General features: G+C 54.1%; 3 protein-coding genes across 3 annotated transcripts; 2 read left to right on the forward strand and 1 right to left on the reverse strand.

The window, feature by feature from the left end:
- Positions 1–137: 137 nt before the first annotated feature.
- On the forward strand, positions 138–2,318 carry Saxo3 (stabilizer of axonemal microtubules 3). Its single transcript, XM_059279038.1, has 5 exons — positions 138–367; positions 551–751; positions 846–1,010; positions 1,552–1,670; positions 1,847–2,318. The coding sequence occupies exons 1-5, from the start codon at positions 212–214 to the stop codon at positions 2,163–2,165; spliced, it is 960 nt and encodes a 319-aa protein (XP_059135021.1). The 5' UTR covers positions 138–211; the 3' UTR covers positions 2,166–2,318.
- Positions 2,319–3,016: 698 nt separating this feature from the next.
- On the forward strand, positions 3,017–3,733 carry LOC131923856 (lutropin subunit beta). The gene is made up of 2 exons (XM_059279066.1): positions 3,017–3,208; positions 3,409–3,733. Exons 1-2 carry the CDS (start codon positions 3,032–3,034, stop codon positions 3,649–3,651), a joined length of 420 nt encoding a protein of 139 aa, XP_059135049.1. The 5' UTR covers positions 3,017–3,031; the 3' UTR covers positions 3,652–3,733.
- A 39-nt stretch (positions 3,734–3,772) lies between these two features.
- On the reverse strand, positions 3,773–18,814 carry Ruvbl2 (RuvB like AAA ATPase 2). Its single transcript, XM_059279053.1, has 15 exons — positions 18,456–18,814; positions 13,479–13,533; positions 11,608–11,663; positions 11,152–11,293; positions 10,097–10,226; positions 9,932–9,998; positions 7,272–7,378; positions 6,939–7,032; positions 6,688–6,811; positions 6,324–6,418; positions 6,116–6,234; positions 4,625–4,744; positions 4,247–4,376; positions 3,976–4,090; positions 3,773–3,880 (listed from the first exon to the last, which is right to left on the reverse strand). The coding sequence occupies exons 1-15, from the start codon at positions 18,465–18,467 to the stop codon at positions 3,855–3,857; spliced, it is 1,392 nt and encodes a 463-aa protein (XP_059135036.1). The 5' UTR covers positions 18,468–18,814; the 3' UTR covers positions 3,773–3,854.
- Between the last annotated feature and the right edge of the window lie 177 nt (positions 18,815–18,991).

Consider the following 18,991-nt stretch of genomic DNA (forward strand, 5'->3'; position numbering starts at 1 on the left):
CTCTTGGGAGTCTCCACCCTTCCCCACATATCTGTGTCTCTGTGCCTGCCGGTCTTAGTAGGGTCTCCTCCATCCTCCTCTTCCAAAATCTTAGTCTGAGTTTCCCGAATTCTCCCCACGCCATTGGCTGGGCTGAGGGTGGGCGGGTTCTGTTACGAGGGGCAACGGCTATACCACAACAAGCCACTTGGCTTCAGAGAGTGTGAGAACTATGGCAGGCCGGACACTAGCTCTGCGATATGGGCCCCCCTGGTCCCCCATTTCTGAAACTGAGGTTCCTGGAACTTGGCCCAGCTGGCATCTTACCAGCAGCGGGGTCGCCCACCACAGGATCCCACCGGCACCCTTTCCTCCGCCCATTCTACAGGTGAGAGGACCCAGGAGACAGGAAAAGGGGGCAGTTCACAAACCTGTGTGCTAGGAGGAAAGAGGACTAGGGTTAGGCTCTTGGTTTGAACGGGGCGGGGCCTGGGAGCCTGCACGCCAGGAGCTGGAGGGGAAGGGGAAGGCTCTTTGGGTCTTTTGGTTGAACTATGCGCCTTCTCCCCAGCCTACGGTCCTGGCACCCCTGCCCGCAGCCGTGAGGCATGACCCGCGCATCTGGGCCTTTGACGAAGTCATCAACAGATGGGAAACCACCTCAGGCTCGGCACACAGGCCCAAGACACACAGCGGGCCCTGTGCTCAGCCCAAGGCAGCAGAGCATGAGGACCCTGGGCGGGTACTTGGGATCAAGTCTTTGGCAGAGAAGGTAGGGTTCTGGAATCCTGCAGCCTGGGGGATGGAGAGTTGGACGCTGAAGCCCCTGCTTGCTCACCTTGAGTCTTTGGACCACCTTCTTGTAGCTAAGAAGACACCAGGGTTGGGGTGTCCCCCTGGACACAAAATACCAGATCAGCGAGACGAAGGCCGAGTACACGGGCTGCCCAGGTCTGGAGCAGAGTGCCCCTCTCTTTGTGGAGCCCCAACCCCCGGAGCTCGCTGACCACCACCGTGGGGGCCCATCCCAGGTAGAGCAAGCAAGCTCGGACACTGTGGGAAGGAGCCTGGGCTGTCCAGAGGGTTAGGGATCAGACTCAATTGCTGGGCTGGAGGAAGCTTGCACTCGAGGATGTAGCTAAAAGGTATTGGATTAGGGTCAGGGTACTGAAACTTGGCCTCTGGAGGAGGCTCAATGTTGCTTCTGAGGCTGTGGCGTGCTGGTGCAATGAACCAAGTTAAGTAGTTGCTCCTCAGAGCTGGACTAGAATATTCTGAGACAGGGTCAGGTTAGCAGATGGAAGTTAGGTTTACGGGCGAGGAAACAGTTAGGTGGGATTGTTATCCAAGATACACTTAATGTCCAGTGTCTGGGTAACTGTTTGGACTAGGAGGGAACTGGAAAGGGGGTGTGGCTGCAGCTGGAGTTTGGGTTTTTGGCCAGTGTTTAAGATGGAGTGCAGGGCTCCCAAGGACCCTGATTTGAGGCACAAAGCCTGAGACCAGTGGGAGAGCTTTGATAGGGTACACCCAGTATCTTTCTTGTCCACTTCCTTTCCCAATACTCCTCAGGCCCTAATCCCCTGGACAAGAAACCCAGAGCTGGCTGGCCAGCCCTTTACAGTGTGTAAGATGGGTGTCCTGGGCCGCCTCCAGCCCTATCTGACCACCTCTGTACGTGACTTCTCCAGGTGAGCCTCTGACCCTCTGCTCTGCAGTTCCAACTGCAGATACAGGAACCACAGTACTGACCCAAGCTCCACTCCGGAGCTCAGAACCCAGAGCCTCCTCTAAGGCAGCAAGAGCCCATTTCCAGGATCCGAACTCTGTTGCTCTTGGTCCTATTCACCTGCTGTTCCACCCACAGGAAAGAGCTGTCTGGACACCCTGGCCAGGACACAGTGGTGAAGTCACAGCGCCCCCGCCACCTTAAGCTGCTACCAAGGGAGCGCCTAGCTCGGGCGCGCCCAGTGCCACCGGCTGTGCCATACCTAGGGGCCCTGCCTCTGACCCAGGAGTCTTATGGGCCCTCGGTGCACCCGCTCCGCAAGCTGGACCGCTTTTGCCCACTAGAGGCCCCCCGGGGAGGCCCCCACCCGAAGCCAGTGCCTGGCATCTACAGCGTGCCCAAGGCCTACTGCACTGAGAACTCCCGCTATGGGAGTGCCAGGGCAGAGCTGGTGTGAGCATGTGAGCCCTGCCCACCAGGCAGACATACACTCCAGCATCGGATTTGTGGGTTGTGGGCAGGTCAACCCAGGCATACCCCACGCTTGCAGAGGAGCCTCCTCCAGGCGGAGCTTACCAATCAAGGAGTTTTATAGCTGAAACCACACCCATTTCTGGACCCATGCATCCTGATTAGGGAGTTGGGTGAGGGGCGGTTGCTCCACCTCTGGTTGAAGGTGTCTGGGTACAGTTGGAGGCCCACTTGGCATGGGGGGAACCTAAGGCCATAGCTGTACCTTCTATAAGGTTGCACCGAGGCATGAGAATGAGCTAGCCTCCAGCACCTTAGGGGCCCAGCCAGCAGCCTACAGGATACTCTCCCCTTTCCCCTTCCGTGATGGGGTGAAGGATCCAAGGGTCCTTCCTGCACTCCCAACGTCCGCTAGGCTCACACCTGGGCTGAGTGTGAGGCCGATCACCGTGACACAGGAGCTGGTCCCTCACTTCCCTGACCTTGTCTGTCACCGCCCCCAAAGAGATTAGTGTCTAGGTTACCCAAGCCTACAGCCGCTGCTTGGTGGCCTTGCCACCCCCACAACCTGCAGGTATAAAGTCAGGTGGCCAAGGTAGGGAAGGCATCGAGAATGGAGAGACTCCAGGTAAGAGTGTAGGGTCCGGGACATCTCCCAACTCCACCAGACCCTGGCTGGAACAGATGGACAGCCCTGTGACCTGGGGGGAGGGGCGTCCTAGCTGGTGGGCTCCCAGCAGGACAGAAATGGATTGGATGGCAGGTGATGGGTCCTGAAGGCCAGGATCTATATTACACTGAATGGGTCCTGAGCCCGGGATGGAAACCCAGGGCTAGACTGAGACACTGGCTATGTCCCAGGGGCTGCTACTGTGGCTGTTGCTGAGCCCAAGTGTGGTATGGGCCTCCAGGGGCCCCCTGCGGCCACTGTGCCGGCCTGTCAACGCAACCCTGGCCGCAGAGAATGAGGTCTGCCCAGTCTGCGTCACCTTCACCACCAGCATCTGTGCCGGCTACTGTCCTAGCATGGTGAGCTCACCAAATGGGCCGGGACCTCACTTCAGACACACTACTGCCACCTCAGGCAGGTGGTGGCAGTGAGTGGGGTATACGGGGATGGCACCTGGGCAGGGGTCATAGCTGCTGCGGGGGTTCGGAGGATCAGGTGGATATTCAGCGCAGAGCCAGGGTGCGGGGGCATCCAGCACTGTTTTCTCCCTGGGCCCCAGGTTCGAGTGCTGCCGGCTGCCTTACCTCCTGTGCCCCAGCCTGTGTGCACCTACCGTGAGCTGCGCTTCGCGTCTGTCCGCCTCCCTGGCTGCCCACCTGGTGTGGACCCCATGGTCTCCTTCCCCGTGGCCCTCAGCTGCCGCTGTGGGCCCTGCCGTCTCAGCAGCTCTGACTGTGGGGGTCCCAGGGCTCAACCGATGGCCTGTGACCTCCCCCACCTCCCCGGCCTCCTCTTCCTCTGAGGCCCACCCGCTAACTCCTCTATCTCAAGGAGCTGGAAGGTGTTCCAACTGTCCCTCCCAATAAAGGCTAATTTACAACTGCTCTGGGGTGTCCTGTGGGCTCTGAGGAACACAGCAGGGCTCCAGTTTCGAACCATTTTATACAAAGTCACAGTGTCAGAACTTGTAGAAAACAACGTGGGAAGGGTTGAGTGGAGGTCAGTTCAGGAGGTGTCCATTGTGTCGCCTTCTGTGGAGAGGGGAGCCAGGCATGAGTGAGGTCCAGGGTGCTCCCATGGAGTCCTCTCCCACAGTGGCAGCAGCCTGGGTGGCTGGGATACTCACTGAGCTCATTGAAGAGGAAGGCATCTTGGTATTCCTTCATGTACTGTGTGGAGCGGGACTCGTCCAGGAAGAGGGAGTATACACGTTTGATGTCGTCCACCTGCACCTCTGTGCCCTAGGGACAGGTGGGACTCAGCTTGTGTCAGCATGAGGTCATGGGTCGGAACCCCCCACCCCCCAGTTTTCTCCTCTAAGATCACTGTGGTTCTTAGTTCCCACTGAATACCCATGTGCCATCCCTTCAGCCCTCCAGGCTAACTTGATGGCTTACCTTTCGTTTCCGGCACACCAGGCTGGCCGCTGTGATAAGCTGGATGGCGTAGCGCAGGGAGGTCTCCAGCCCAATGCGGGTCAGCACTGTGTAGGCATCCTCACTCATCTCCACATCCTCCTCCTCACAGCTGTGGGTAGGCAGGCCTCAGCCAGGCAGAACGGGAGCAGCCCACCCATCCCCAGAGCACATACGGCACGTCTCAGAACCACAGATGAGGAGGTTAAAAGTGCACAGGCACAGGGGGGCCTCCCGCCCCCGCCCCCCAGCTCTCCCCATGGGTAGCATGCCACACTGGTCTTCCCAGATACAGAAGTCGGGGTGAATCCCTCCCACCCAATCTCCGTGTCCCCCATAAAGCGGCCAGGGGTGCCCCACCGGATGCGCAGAATCTGCTTGGTGTCTTTCTCACTGTAGGGGGATGTTGACACAATGAGCAGACGGTCCAGCAGGTCAATGGGGATGCCATGGGGGCTCTGGTAGCTGGTGCCTCGGATCCTGGGGGTCAGGAAGGACCGTTAACGGATGTCCCGGGAAACCATGCTGGCCATCACACCCACCTGAGAGCTAAGGAACTAACCGCATGAGCACAGGCTCTTATCACCTGTAGGGACAGTCCGCCCCGGCGGGGCTAGGGGCTGGCCTGTTCCCTCTGCACAATGGGCAATGGTGGGCAACGGGACCCACAGCAATCTGCTCCAGTCACAGGCAGTTTAGCCACAGCTGGGATGCTGACCTCCAGCTGCCAGACCCCAACCTACCACTCATGCACTCTTCGGGCCTGGGGACTGCAGGGGAACATCAGAGGACAAAGCGATTGGGAGCAGGCCTCGCTCAGCCGGGGCAGACCTCACAACTGGCTCTCCTCGGTGCCCTGGTCTAAAGCTGCCCCCCCCTCCCACCCTGCCACCTTAAACCTAAGGCCTTGGCAAGTCGATGAGTTTGCTGGCCTACTGTGAAGTGGGAGGGACGGAATGGGGTGAAGAGCAGAGCTGGTGAGGTTGCCGGGCCACAGCCTGTTAGTGCTGTCTGCCCTCCGAATCCTCACAACCACATGTAACTCCAGTTCCAGGAGATAGGACCACTCTGTGGATCTGTGGGTACCACATGCATGTGAGCGCATACACACACACACATAAAAGTCAATCAGAAAGGAAGGGGTTGAGGAGAAGGTTAAGAACACATACTGTTCTTGCAGAAGTCCCCAGTACCCACACTGGGTAGCTCATAACCGCTTGTAAGTCTAGCTGCAGGGAATCTGACCTACTGTTATGGACTGTGCACACACCCTGCCATATAATGGGGGAGGGGGTGCCATGGTAAAAACATGAGCAGGCTGATGTGCTTGAAGCTCATGAGCCACCACCAGAGGGAGGCTGGCCCCGAGCCCTGTCCCTCCGGGCTCCCCAAACCCAGGTCCTCTGCAAGAGCACTGTGTCCTCTTAACCTGGGAACCACTGCTTCAGACCTGTTCTCTTTGAGAAAAGGGTCTCTCTCATGTAGCCCATGCTCAGCCTCCACAGTACTAGGACTGCTGGTGGACTGGGCGCGCCGCAGTATCAAAACCCCTGGGTTCTGATGATTACGTATCTGGGTCTGAGTGACTTGACTAACCACAGCAGTTTGTAACGTGTCTAGTAGCTGCTCCTGTGCTCAGCCTCTTTGGGTGCCTTGACCAACAGCTCTGAACTGCACGTCGGACACACTGTCTATCTGCCCAGGACTGTGGGGACAACGGTGAAGGCAAGCTCGGTAAGGAGGTGCTAGGGTACCAACCACGGCGCTCAGCAGACAGTCCATTTACCACAGGCTACCATCAACCCCTGGTCCAGAGTCCCTCTTCACCCAGAAACCTCGACAGCTCCTCACCGGGTGATGCCTCTGTTGGTGGCCATGATGAGGACAGGGGCCATGTCACTCTCTAGGGCCCGGTTGAGGAAAGAGAAACTCTCGATGTCCAGCATGTGGACCTCGTCGATGAACAGCACCTGGAAGCCGTCGGGCACTGATCAAGCTCACGTCCACCCCTCTTTCCCCAGGTCATAGCTGCCCGCCCGCCTCAGTTCTAGTCACTCACCCCAGGGATGATCTCCGCCTTGCCCTCCTCCCTCCACTCAGCCACCTTGGCATTGATCTGTTCTCGGACTTCTGACTTGATCTCCCCGGTGTCTCCTGCCAGAGACATGGGGCATCAGCGGACTAGAGACTGTGTCCAGGACCAGGGGTGGGCAAAGACAGAGAAAGACATGCCACAGAGTAGAGCTGTAGTGCTACGGGACCCTGGACCAGGCCCAGGACCCTGGAAGGCCCCACACAAGACAGAAGGCAGGGACCTGAGGAGGGACTCAAGGGCAATGCCGGGAATGATAAACTCAAGTGGAGCGCAGAGGGCAAACAGGAGGTCTGGGAAGAAAGACTGGGGGGGGGGGGGGGGAGCTGACCTGAGAAAAGGGCCAGAAAGCCCTGAGTCCGAGAGTTGATGACGTCAATCTCGTGGAGGGACACGGTGTGCACCACCTCCTTGCGTTTCTGCAGCTCCCCGTCTGGACACTGCACGAACTTGGTCTAGAGGGCCGAGGGCAGGTGTGAGGGCAGCAAGGGCACAGGCCCCGGGGCCCCACACCGGGAGATACCATGATGTGACAAAAGATAAAGAGACGTCCCAGTGCCAGGTGAGGGGTCAGCCAAGTACCTGGGAGCCCATGGCGTCATAGTCACGAGCTCGTGTGAAAGAGCGGCCCAGCTTGGAAATCTTGCCGGTGGCCTTGTCAATAGTGATCACATCCCTGCAGGAGCAATAGCAAAGAGTGAGAGGCCCAGGCGGCGGTGGCGCACGCCTTTAATCCCAGCACTCGGGAGGTGGAGGTAGAGGCAGGTGGATCTCTGTGAGTTCGAGACCAGCCTGGTCTACAAGGGGAATTCCAGGACAGCCAGGGCTACACAGAGAAACCCTGTCTTGGAAAACAAAACAGAGTAAGAAGACTCTCTCACTGCCCCAGCCATCTTCACGGCCCCAGTGGCTCACCCGGCCTGGACCTTGTCCTTGGTCAGAGACTCGATCATCTTGGTGCCCAGATCGTAGATGGTCTCCATCTCTGTGGTCTTGAGGGTCAGTTTGCCCACCTTGGACCCCTGAGGGGACACACCAGGAAATGCTTAGAGAACCTCATCCCTTTGTGGCCACAGCTTCAAAATTGCCATGGCACAGGAAGCTCGTGGAGGGGATAGCCTTGGAAGGTGGCTACCTGGATGCCAAACTGTACCCCCAATGTGTGCTGCTGCATCACTGTGAGCCCTCAAGAGTGGGGGGAAGTGCCAAGTGCTGGCATGGCTCTCCATGCCCAAATGAAGGGCACTAAGCCCTGGCCTGACCCTCTACTACTGAGCTGCGCATCCTCAGCTCTACTCTTAAGTTTCTGAGACAAAGTATCACAAGACCTCCTGCCTCAGCCTCCCAGGCATTTTAACCACAGCAGAAAAAAAAAGCGTTTTTGTTGATTACAAAGTGAAGACAACTGAAATGGGGCCAGCACACAGCTCAGTGGGCAGGGCTTTGAAACCAATCTTAACGACCTTGGCACCTGCATGGTAGAAGAACCTACCTCCCACAATTTGTCCTCTGACCTCTACACACACTCAATAAATGCAAAACCTAAAGAAAACAAAAAAACTTTTATAAAAGGTTAATTAAAAAAAAATCCTGCTGGGAGGTGGCACACCCCTTTAATCTCGGCACTTGGAGGCAGAGGCAGGCAGATCTCTGAGTTTGAGGCCAGCCTGGTCTATAGAGGGAGTTCCAGGACAGCCAGGGCTACACAGAGAAACCCTGTCTTGAAAAATTAACCAAACAAACAACCCACACATTCTCCTCGGGACATAAGCATGCTTTATACTACTCAGGCCTGGTTCAGGGAATCAACTACCTGTTTCTGGCCCCTGTAGAAGAGGAGGCACCGTTAAAGGCGGACTAAGGGGGAACCTGGGTTTATCTGTACATAAATATTTTAACATTTGATTCTCTTTAATTACAACCATATGTGTGTCTATATGTGGATTTGTGCACGTGAGTGCAGGTACCCAAAAAGCCAGAAGAGGTATTGGATCTCTAGAACTGCTGTCAGAGGTGGCTGTGGGTGCTGGGAACTGAACATGCAATACATGTTCTTAACCACTGAGTCATTAAAGAAAAAAATCATAGTTATATATGCACAAAACCCTGAGGTCCTTCCCCAGCACCACTCAACCCAGGCATGGTGAGGCCTATGAGCCTAGCTCTCAAAAGGTGGGGCACCAGAAACTCAGTCATCCTTAGTTATATAGCAAGTTCAAGGCAAGTCTAGGCTACATGAAACCCTGCATTTAAAAAAAAAAAATCGGGTAGAGGGCTGGAGAGATGGCTCAGCAGATAAGAGCATTTGGATCCCAGTACCCATGCTAATAAATAAACAAATAAACTATAATATAATAATAATTAATCAGGCATGGCCACATGCAGGCCAGTGCTGCTGGGGATGAAAAAAGGGTCACAGGAGCTTTCTGGCTGCCAGCCTAGTTCTAAGTCAGAGAGAGACCTTGTCTCAAAGAAATAAAGCAGCATGACAAAGCAGGACACCTGACATCATCCTCTAGTCTCTGCATGTGTGAACAAGTGTGCACATACACAAGGACACCCAGGGCTGGGGATAGTGGTGCACGTCTTCAATCCCAGCACTCAGGAGGCAGGAGGGTCTGAGGGTTCAAGGGCAGCCTGGTCTATATTGAGATCCTTTCTCAAAAACAAAACACACACACACACACACACACACACACACACACACACACACACACACACACAGCAAACGAAAAAGAGGAGGGTCCTATGACACAGAAGTGAAAAGTGACCACGGGTTAGGTCAATGGGCTGGAGCACTTCTTTACTCAGGCATCCAAGTAGAAACTGAAACATCACATGAAGAACCAGCAACAAGGGTTTATTTATTTATCAAAACAGAGTTTCTCTCCATAGCCCTGGCTGTCCTGGATCTCGCTCTGTAGACCAGGCTGGCCTCGAACTCACAGATATCTGCCTGCCTCTGCCTCTGCCTCCTGAGTGCTGAGATTAAGGTGTGCGCCACCACGCTCAGCTGCAACTCCTGCAACACAAGTCCAAGAGCCTCTAGACTTGATGCATCAGCCCTGTGCAATCTCACCTCAGTCCTTAGGGATGAGATTTCAGACCAACTGCAAAACAGGACGAAGGAAAACCTACTAGACTGTTTACTCTCTAAATTAAAACATTACATTAACTTTAAAGGCATGAAATGAGACAGCTGGGCAGCTGCCTAGGACACACGGGGCCTTAGGTTTGACCCAGCACAGAAAAACCCCAGAAACTCCCTATAACCGAGCAGAACAAACCCAAGTGCCAGACAGACAGACACATCAGGGCGACACTGGAAGCAGGAAGTGTGCGGAGGTAGGTCACCTGGGTGGGCCTCAGAGCAAAGGAGTTCTGCGGGAAGGGAAGCATCTGGTTCTCGGGTACCCACAGTAACTCATCAGCTCACACACTCACCTGGCTAGCTTCTCACTTTACAAGAAAGTCTACCTCGGCCCTGTGACACCCTGCCCTTTGGCTGGAGGTGGCTTGGCCATGAATATGGGTGATGTAGGAAGTGTTGGGACTGAGAAGTCACAGAGACTCACCGTGCCTGTGGCTGGCCGGTCAATCTGGATCTCCACCACCTCTCCTTCAATGATCTCTGTCTCCTCCCTGGGACAGACAACAGAGCCTGGGTCAGACTGGCCCGACACCCTGATTCCCTGAGCAGGATTTGGGCAAGCAGAATGGCTATCTCACAGGATACTCACTTGATACGGACACCAATGGAACGGCGGAAAGCTTGAGTCAGAGCCTCTGTCTTGCTCATCTCCAGAGAAAAGATCTCACTGCCTGCGATGGCTGTGAATGGTGTGTCGGGACCCAGTGCCTGGGCCATGCCTGTGGGAGCAGTGGTCGGGCAGTTGTGACCGCTGGCCCCAGGTCCCTGACACAGTGGTGGGCCATGCTCTTCCTGAACCCCTCAAAACCATCTATGCCTCCCCTCCATGCCCACCCCTACCAGCCCGTTTAGTTTCCACACTCTGTAGTCTTCCACCTTAGCACGCACCACCTTGCAGGGCATGGTGACACGGCCACTTCTTTTGGTGAGTGCTATTTCTGAACCGATTCTGGATGGAGCCTTGACTCTCTGAGCCTGGCCCCACAGTCTTAGCAGAGGTGGGACTGAGAAGACAGCTGGGTCGAGAGAGCCTCAGAGGCAGAGATGCCTGAGGAGGGTTCTGAAGGATGGACAGAGTTCCACAAGGAAGAGAGAGGCGGCTGTGATCCTCAATCACTAGTGGGCTCAGTACAGAGGAGGCTGTCTGTCTGTCCAGTGTTCACCCTCTTCCTTATCCCCAGAACCCCCCCTTTATGAAGACAGCAATGATCCAAACTAAAAATTACAAAACAATGCTGACGTGGTGGCACACAGCTTCATCCCTGCACCCGGGAGGCAGAGGCAGGTGGGTCGGCAGGCGGGTCTCCAGGACAGCCAAGACTAGCGGCAGCTACAGCCTCAGCCTGCTCTGCAGCACTGTGAGATAGAACCACAAATGCAGAAGCACACGCTTCCCCACAGGGCGGCTACACCTGAGGTCTGGACTAGAGCGGGGAAGGAAGGCTGGAGCTTAAGCAGCCTTCTTGGAATACAAGGTCCCCCGAACATAGCAACAGAGAAGTAGAAAACGTTGAGGCTAGGAGTCAGGGGACCCCGTATAACTGCTCAGTGGTCCTAGACAACTTCCTGATGCTTCTATGATTGTTAAACAGTTAACCTGTCCCTAACTCCCGAGGAGAATGTCTGCCCCATGAGGCCGCTTACCCATGGCGATGGCTGTCTTCCCAGTGCCTGGCTGGCCAGCAATGAGGACGGCCCGCCCTGCAATTTTCCCTTCTCGGATCATCTCCAGCACCACGCCAGCTGCACGCCGGGCAGCTAGCTGCCCCACCATGCCCTGGGAAGCCTACAGAGTGGGAGGTGAGAGGACATGGAAAGTGACTATCTCCAGAGCCACCTCTGTGCTCCCACCCCACACCCTGCCTGCTGGAAAAACAAGGTTTTCTTTTTCTTTCTTTTTTTGATACAGGGTCTCACTCTGTAGACCAGGCTGGCCTTGAACTCACAGACATCTGCCTGCCTCTGCCTCCCAGCACGGGGATTGCAGGTGTGCATTACTGTGGGTAAACTGATTCAGTGTAGACTCAAGAGTTCTGAAGACAGGAATAGCCCTGCTCAACTTGGCAGGAGCAGCCCACGTACCCAGCCCCATAGCTCTACCTGTCTTGGTTCCAAGGCATCATCCAGTCCTAGACCCCGGATGTGAGAGTGAGCGCCTGTGTGGGAGGAAGGGAACAGTCACTGGCTGGTTCCAGGCCACGTTGTGTGGACTCTGAGTCAGGGGCTTCCCTCAGAGCTCAGGCTGCCCTCTCGGTCAAATGAAGCCAGGAAGAGGCCTGAGCACGTACAGTCAAGTGTTCAGCATCCAAGAGCTGAATGATGCTACTAAGGTCCCAGGTACTGGGTCCAAGAACTAACGGTGAGGGCCAGAGTGGGAAGATACTGGTACTTGGTACTCAGGGCTCTTATTGCACATCACCCTGACAAGCCAGAGCATGTCACTATCATTCCTGGGCCCATCCACAGGGATGGGGCGAGAGCACAGACAGCTTAGGGCCCAAGCTCAGACCCCATCCAGGAAGAGGTCAGGACAGGAGCCCCTGTGCACCAGATGGCTCTGTAATAAACTAAAGAACACAGGTGCCAGACCCAGTCACAACCCACCTCTACGCCACCACACCCGTGAAGTGAGTGTGTCACTTCTGGTGGAGATGAGATTCAGCAAGCCTGGAACTGTGGGAGTCCTTGGGTTCCACCCAAGCATTGGGAGTGGGAGGGTGTTTCATTTCAATAAAGTAGAACTCATCAGCCAGGCATGGCAGTACACATCTGTGACCCCAACACTCAGGAGGTAGAGACAGGAGGATCAGACGTTCAAAGTCACCCTCAGCTACACAGTAGGTTCAGGGCCAGCCTGGTCTACATGAGACTGTCTCAAGAAGAAAAACAAGGCCAGGCGTGGTGGTGTACACTTTTAATCCCAACACTCTGGAGGCAGAGGCAGAGGCAGAGGCAGGCAGATCTCTGTGAGTTCAAGGCCAGCCTGGTCTACAGAGTGAGTTCAGGACAGTCAGGGCTAAACAGAGAGTAAGTAGAAAGATCCTGCCTCAAAAAAACAAAGAAGAAGCCAGGCAGTGGTAGCACACGCCTGTAATCCCAGCACTCAGGAGGCAGAGCCAGGTGGATCTCTGAGTTCGAGGCCAGCCTGGGCTACAGAGTGAGTTCCAGGACAGGCACAAAGCTACACAGAGAAACCCTGTCTCTAAAAACAAAAACAAAAACAAAAACAAAAACAAAAACAAAAAAAGAAAAAAGAAAGAAGAACACTTAAAGGATGCAGCAGCTTAGGGGTAGAGAGCTTGCCTAACATGGACGAAGCCTCAATAGAGAGCTGCAAGGGCAGTCACCAGCGCAGCTGGTCTCTACCAGGTCTTCAGCTGCAACTGGCTCCCGCCCTTTACACAGGGAAGCATCGATGGCCCATGCTTAAACCACTGTCTTAAGTTTTAGAGACAGGGTCCCACAGTCTCTCAGTGACTCTTGACATTCACGAGGGGCAGTTGTCTTTGCTCCACTTTGCAGGTCAGAAACCCGAGGTGCTCAGAGTCCACCATGAGCCGGTACTCGGAGCCCAGAGCCCTCTACTATGTCCTAGAGGTGACGAGTGACTATTGAACAAGCAGGCCAGCAGGACTCCCCGGAGAGCCCTGCCAGCCTCTGCACCCCATGCTTGCTGCAGGTGGTGAGCTGTGTCTCAGCTGCTCTGGTCATCTGTTGAGTGCTCTGTAGGCAGGGGCCTGAGACACACCAGGAATGAGGCAGGCCCAGTACACCCTCAGGAAGCATCTGACCACAGGCACTTTAGTGTGCAGGGACATAGTTCAGATGCTCCTCGAACTTCCAGAAACCCCATGGAAGCATCAGGCCTATGGCAGCATGGCCTGGGATGAGGGCCCCACCACGTCCGTCCTTCTCTGCCTGCCTGTCTGGACACTCAGCAGCAGTGTCTGGTCCTGACCCTGCTCACTTACCAATTCTCTCGATTCTTGTCACATCCCGGATCTCAGGGACTTTGGTGGTGGCTGCCTGCAGGTAAGGAGGATGGATGTGTGAGATTCCCAGGACTCCCTTCCGTTCCTTCCCTCACAGGCAGGCAACGGTCCAACCACAGACCCCCACCCCCACCCCACCCCGTGCTGTCACTAATGGCAGGGTGATCAGCCCCACTACAGAGAGGCCCAGGAGACTCTCGGACCAGTGCTCTGGTTCCTACTAGGTACATGTCCCACGAAGAGCACAGTCCACACCTCTCTGGAATAACTTGGACTCCATGTTCGCAGTTCAACACGCTAGAGTGCTGTCCACCAAACATCTACCAGTAGGGCCTCCTGTGCATCTGTGCTCTGGAAGCAGCAGCTAACGCCATCCCCTCTCAGAGGAGAGACATGAGAAAAGACCTCCCAGAATGCCTGAGCCCTTGGAACTCTCCACAAAGCAAATACATCGATGTTCACAACAGCCAAAGCCACACACATTCATATGCTAGTGACCGATGAGTGAGAAGCAGGATATGTTCTATTCATTTATGAAATATTATTATGAAATATTATATCAGAGTGATGCTCTGATACCAGATATGCCCGAAAGAACACTGAATGGCTGAGTGGGCTCTACACATGATTCCATGTTGGATCAGCAACTAAGAGTACTCACTGGCTGCTCTTCCAGGAGACCAAGATTAAATCCCCTGTATACATGTGGCGTCTCACAATTGTCTATAACTCTAGTTCCAGGAGATCTAGTACTCTCTGCTGGCCTCTGCAGGCACAGACTTACATGGAGACAAAACAGCCATACACACAAAAGAAAACATGATTTTGAAGACCTGCATGTTGAATGACTCTTATATGTAGTATCCAAAAGAGTTAAGTCCAGAAATAGAAAGTAGAGTAATGGCTGCCAAAGGCTCAGGGAGGGAGGTGTGGGAACACTGGGGGTGCCTGATAAGAGCCTGAGTCAGGAGGAATGCTCTAAATCTGGGGCTAGCCCAAGCTACAGAGTGAAACAAGAGACAGAGAAATCCAGATGGTAGGCCCTTTGCACATCTCGAAATATTGTAATGACTCTAAGAAACCACAGTGCTTAGCATGCCTCCTCCCTGAACAGACTTCCAGGATACTCTACAAATGTTCACAACTTGTCTCTTGCTGTACAATCCTTCCAATTTACTGTCTCTGTAGGAGGCTGGAGGGACTCTAGGAGCACAAGACCCCAAACTACTACTACACACAGGCCCTTCAAAAGGCAAGCAAGCAAAGGCATGCATCCAGGAACCCCAACTCTCCTGACAGATATTCCTGATAAGTTTGTCTTCTACAAGGTCAATTCCGTCCACTGCTGAACAAACACCTTTGAAAATTCAAGACCCAGCAAAGTATAGGCCAGTGGTAGAACTCCTCCATGCTGTGTGAGGGACTGTGTTCCATCCTGTGATATTTCATCTTTTTTTTTTCCCCTGTGATACTTCATCTTGATGGAGTTTATAATTACCATGGAAACAAACTTCTGGGCATATCTGTGAGGGAGTTTCTAGACTGGGTTAAATGGGAAGACCCACCCTAACCGTGCACCAGCATTTATCAACGTGACCCGCGGCCTCAGGCTCCCACTGTCACAGGGACTGTACCCCTTCGAACTGCGAGTGATAAAACAAACCCTCTATGATGGTGAGTTTTACTTTTATGTCAATTTGACACAAGCTGGAGTCCTTAGGGAAGAATAATCTTAACTAAGAAACTGCCTCCCTGAGGCCAGGCGGTGGTGGCGCACACCTTTAATCCCAGCACCTGGGAAGCAGAGGCAGGAGGATCTCTGTGAGTCTGAGGCCAGCCTGGGCTACAGAGCGAGATCCAGGACAGTTGAGGTTGTTTCACAGAGAAAGCCTGGGAAGGAGGGGGACAGGACACTGCCTCCATAAGACTTGCCTGTAGGCAAGCCTGAGGGCACTTTCTTGATGGATAATTGAGTGACGCCTGGGCTGAGGACACAGCAACAGTTAGCTGTATCGCTGTAGACAGTTACAACTCCTGCCTTCAGACACACGTTCAAGAAGAACCCTGGCGGAAGAAGCCCTGGCTAACTCTCCGGTACCAAGAACATTAAAGCCCACTATGCTCACGCTGGCAACACCCTCGGGACTCAGATCCAGTTGTGCTGGCTCCCTGGTGCCCACATGGGGCTCAGGAAGAAATGTCTATGCCCATATACACACAACCCCCAAAGTGTGAAGGCTGTGGGTCTGTCGCCAGGCTTCAGAGGTTGTCCAAGTGGTTCCTGGCAATCTGAGAGCTCCTTCAAACTGTTGAGGCCATAGGTCACAGGATGGAGCCAGGTGAAAGGACAGAACGGCGGCCGCAGGAGTCAGGGTCAGAGTGACAACGGAGCCTCCAAGGACAAGTGTGCTGGGGGGACTCTGAGGGAACCAGCAGGTAAAGGTGCCCGCCCCCAAACCCCACCACTGGAATTCCATTTCTGGGACCCACGTGGTGGACTGAGAAACCACTTCTGCACGTGTACACAGAGTCCTGGTGAACGGTCACCTACACAAATACACACGCCCACAAAATAAATAAAAATACATAATTTAGACCAGATGGTGGTGGCGAGCAGTCACCTACACAAGTACACACGCCCACAAAATAAATAAAAATACATAATTTAGACCAGATGGTGGTGGCGCACGTCTTAAATCCCAGCACTCGGGAGGTAGAGCCAGGCAGATCTCTGTGAATTTGAGGCCAGCCTGGGCTACAGAGCGAGATCCAGGACAGGCACCAAAACTACACAGAGAAACCCTGTCTCGAAAAACCCAACAGGGCCTGGAGAGATGGCTCAAGGCTTAAGAATGTTTATTCACTCCTCTTGAAGAGGACCCAGGTTCAGTTTCCAGCTATAATATGGGGCTGAGAAATAGCTTAGTGGTTATGAGCAGGGCTGCTCTTCCAGAGGATCCAAGGAGGTTCATTCCCAGCAGCACCCACATGGCAGTACGCAACCATCTGTAGCTCCAATCCCTCCTCTGTCCTTTGTGGGCACCAGGCATAGACATACACACAGGAAACTACCCATACAAAGAAAAATCGGGGCTGGAGAGATGGCTCAGTGGTTAAGAGCACTTGCTGCTCTTGCAAAGGACCCAGGTTTGGTTCCAACATGGTGGCTCACATCCATAGTTCCAGTTCCAGGAGATCCAATACCCTTTGCCGGCCTTCTATAGGCACTGAAAGTATATGATGCATATACAAGCTCCTATACATAAAATACACATAATTACAATAAACCTAAGATATATAAAAAGGAACAAAAAATTTGAATTGACTGCCAGGAAGCCCTTCGGGAACTCTGACCTGAGTCTAAATACACCTGAAGTCTTGCATCTGTGCCATATGGGAACGGAGAATTAAAAAACAACACACATCGACAGCCCAATCCAAGGACAGAACTTCAGATGTTTCTCCAACCTCCCTCATCTTCTTCCTCCTTCTCCTCACCATGGCAACACCAACACTCTCCATTGCCCTTCCTACAGCTTGACTGTGCCCAACACCGGAATTGAGGCCACCAGAAGGCCACAGTAGTCCTTCACCTGGAAGTCTGGGGAACTGAAGCCAGGCCCAGTATGTCTGGTCTCACTTCCTGGGGTGTACTCACTTATTTTAACATCCAAATGAGGTTCCAGAAAATGCAAACACTCTCTGGACAAAAGGGCAAGCTCTGAACCCAGACTTTGTTTCTCTTCCTCTCGGTCACACTCTTGGTTCCTGACACATTTTCCCATCCATGTGACACATGCGCTCAAGTACACGGCACAGGTTAATATTTGCTACTCTCTCCAGGGTTCAGCTGCCAGGCTCACAATCGTCACAGACACTGGGACAAAAGACTGTGGAACTGGCCACTGACTGTACCAAGAGGAAGAGAGACGAAGTAACATGATGTAACATGATGTGGGGAGGAGCCAAGATTCTGCCATCCCAGGCTCTTGTTTATTTACTCATTCACACAGAAATCTGAGTAGTGTGTGTGTGTGTGTGTGTGTGTGTGTGTGTGTGTGTAAAAAGAAAGAGAAATCTGAGTATCCACATGCCTCTTCCAACACACTTAGGATTCTTCCCCCCCACCCCAGACAAGGTTTCTCTGTGTATCCCTGGCTGTCCTAGAACTTGCTCTGTAGATCACCAGGCTGGCCTCTAACTCAGAGATCTGCCTGCCTCTGACTCCTGAGTGCTGGGACTAACAGTATATGCCTGGCAGACCTAGGATTCTTCTTTGTTGTTTTTCGAGACAGCGTTTCTCTGCATAGCCATGACTGTCTTGGAACTCTCTCTGTAGAACAGGCTGGCCTTGAACTCAACTCAGAGAAACCCATCAGCCTCCGCCTCCCAAGAGCTGGGATTAAGGTGTACGCCACCACGGCCTGCTGTGACCTACTTCTTAATACATAGTTGCCTTCTCCATCAGCTTTTAAGCCCACGACTAGCTTTCTCCTTCCTCAGAGGTCAAGAGGCCAGCTTCTTCCTTCAGATCCTCTTCCTTCAGATCCAGGTCAGCCCTCTTCCGTCCAGGCATCCTCCCGGCCCTCCTCCCTCAGACCCAGGGATTCAGGTCCAGCCCTCCTCCCTCGGTATACTCTCTCCCAACACTTCCCACAGGCCCATGTGTCCTCCCGAGCCTCCTTGAGAACCACGCGACATCCTCAGCCCTCTTCCTTCAGACTCGTGCATCCACCTCTGCTCTCCTCCCTTACATGAATCCTCCTCTTTATGTCCTGCTCAGACCCAGGGTCCTCCTCAGCATCCTCCCTCATGAGTCCTCCCCATCCGTCCTCCCTCAAAGCCAGGCATCTTCCTTATCACTCTCCCTTCAGACCCAAGAGTCCTCTCCAGACGCCTCCTTCAGACTCCAGAACGAAGGTTATTCTCAGTTCTCCACATGCATCCAACACTTACCACAGTTGCCATGATGCACACCAACCGCCAATGCCTCAGCGGAAACGGAAATAGGCTAGGAGCGGCCTTTGTTCTCTCTAGGCTCCCCGGTCATCCAGTCATCTCTATGGTTTATAAACTCTGTAGCCCTCTCCGGGGGGCGTACACTAGGCCGCGCCCACCCCAGAGGCTAAGTCGGGAGGCGGGTGTCTGAATGCTGGGCGGGGTCCTGACGTCTCCTGCTCCGCCTTCTTTTACCCAGCCTCCCCGCCCCCCAACCGCTAAGACCGATTGCAAAATTCTGAACACTTTTTGTAGCAACCACACGTCTTCCACGATCCCTTTCGTCTCTATCCGCCCTTCCTCCCCAAATTGGGGCCCCGCTGAGACGGACAGTTCTATTCACCAATTACTTCCCTGCTGCGCGGCAACAAGCCCCGCCCCCTGCAGTTCCCGGGAGGGTCTGGCCAGAGAAACTGGATCCCATCCGCCAATAAGAAGACGCCGCAGTCCCCGTCCCCCAGACGCGGACCAATCGTGCTAGGCCAGCAGGGCGG

Source organism: Peromyscus eremicus, chromosome 1 (genome assembly GCF_949786415.1).
Source record: "Peromyscus eremicus chromosome 1, PerEre_H2_v1, whole genome shotgun sequence".
NCBI classification, from domain to species: Eukaryota; Metazoa; Chordata; class Mammalia; order Rodentia; family Cricetidae; genus Peromyscus; species Peromyscus eremicus.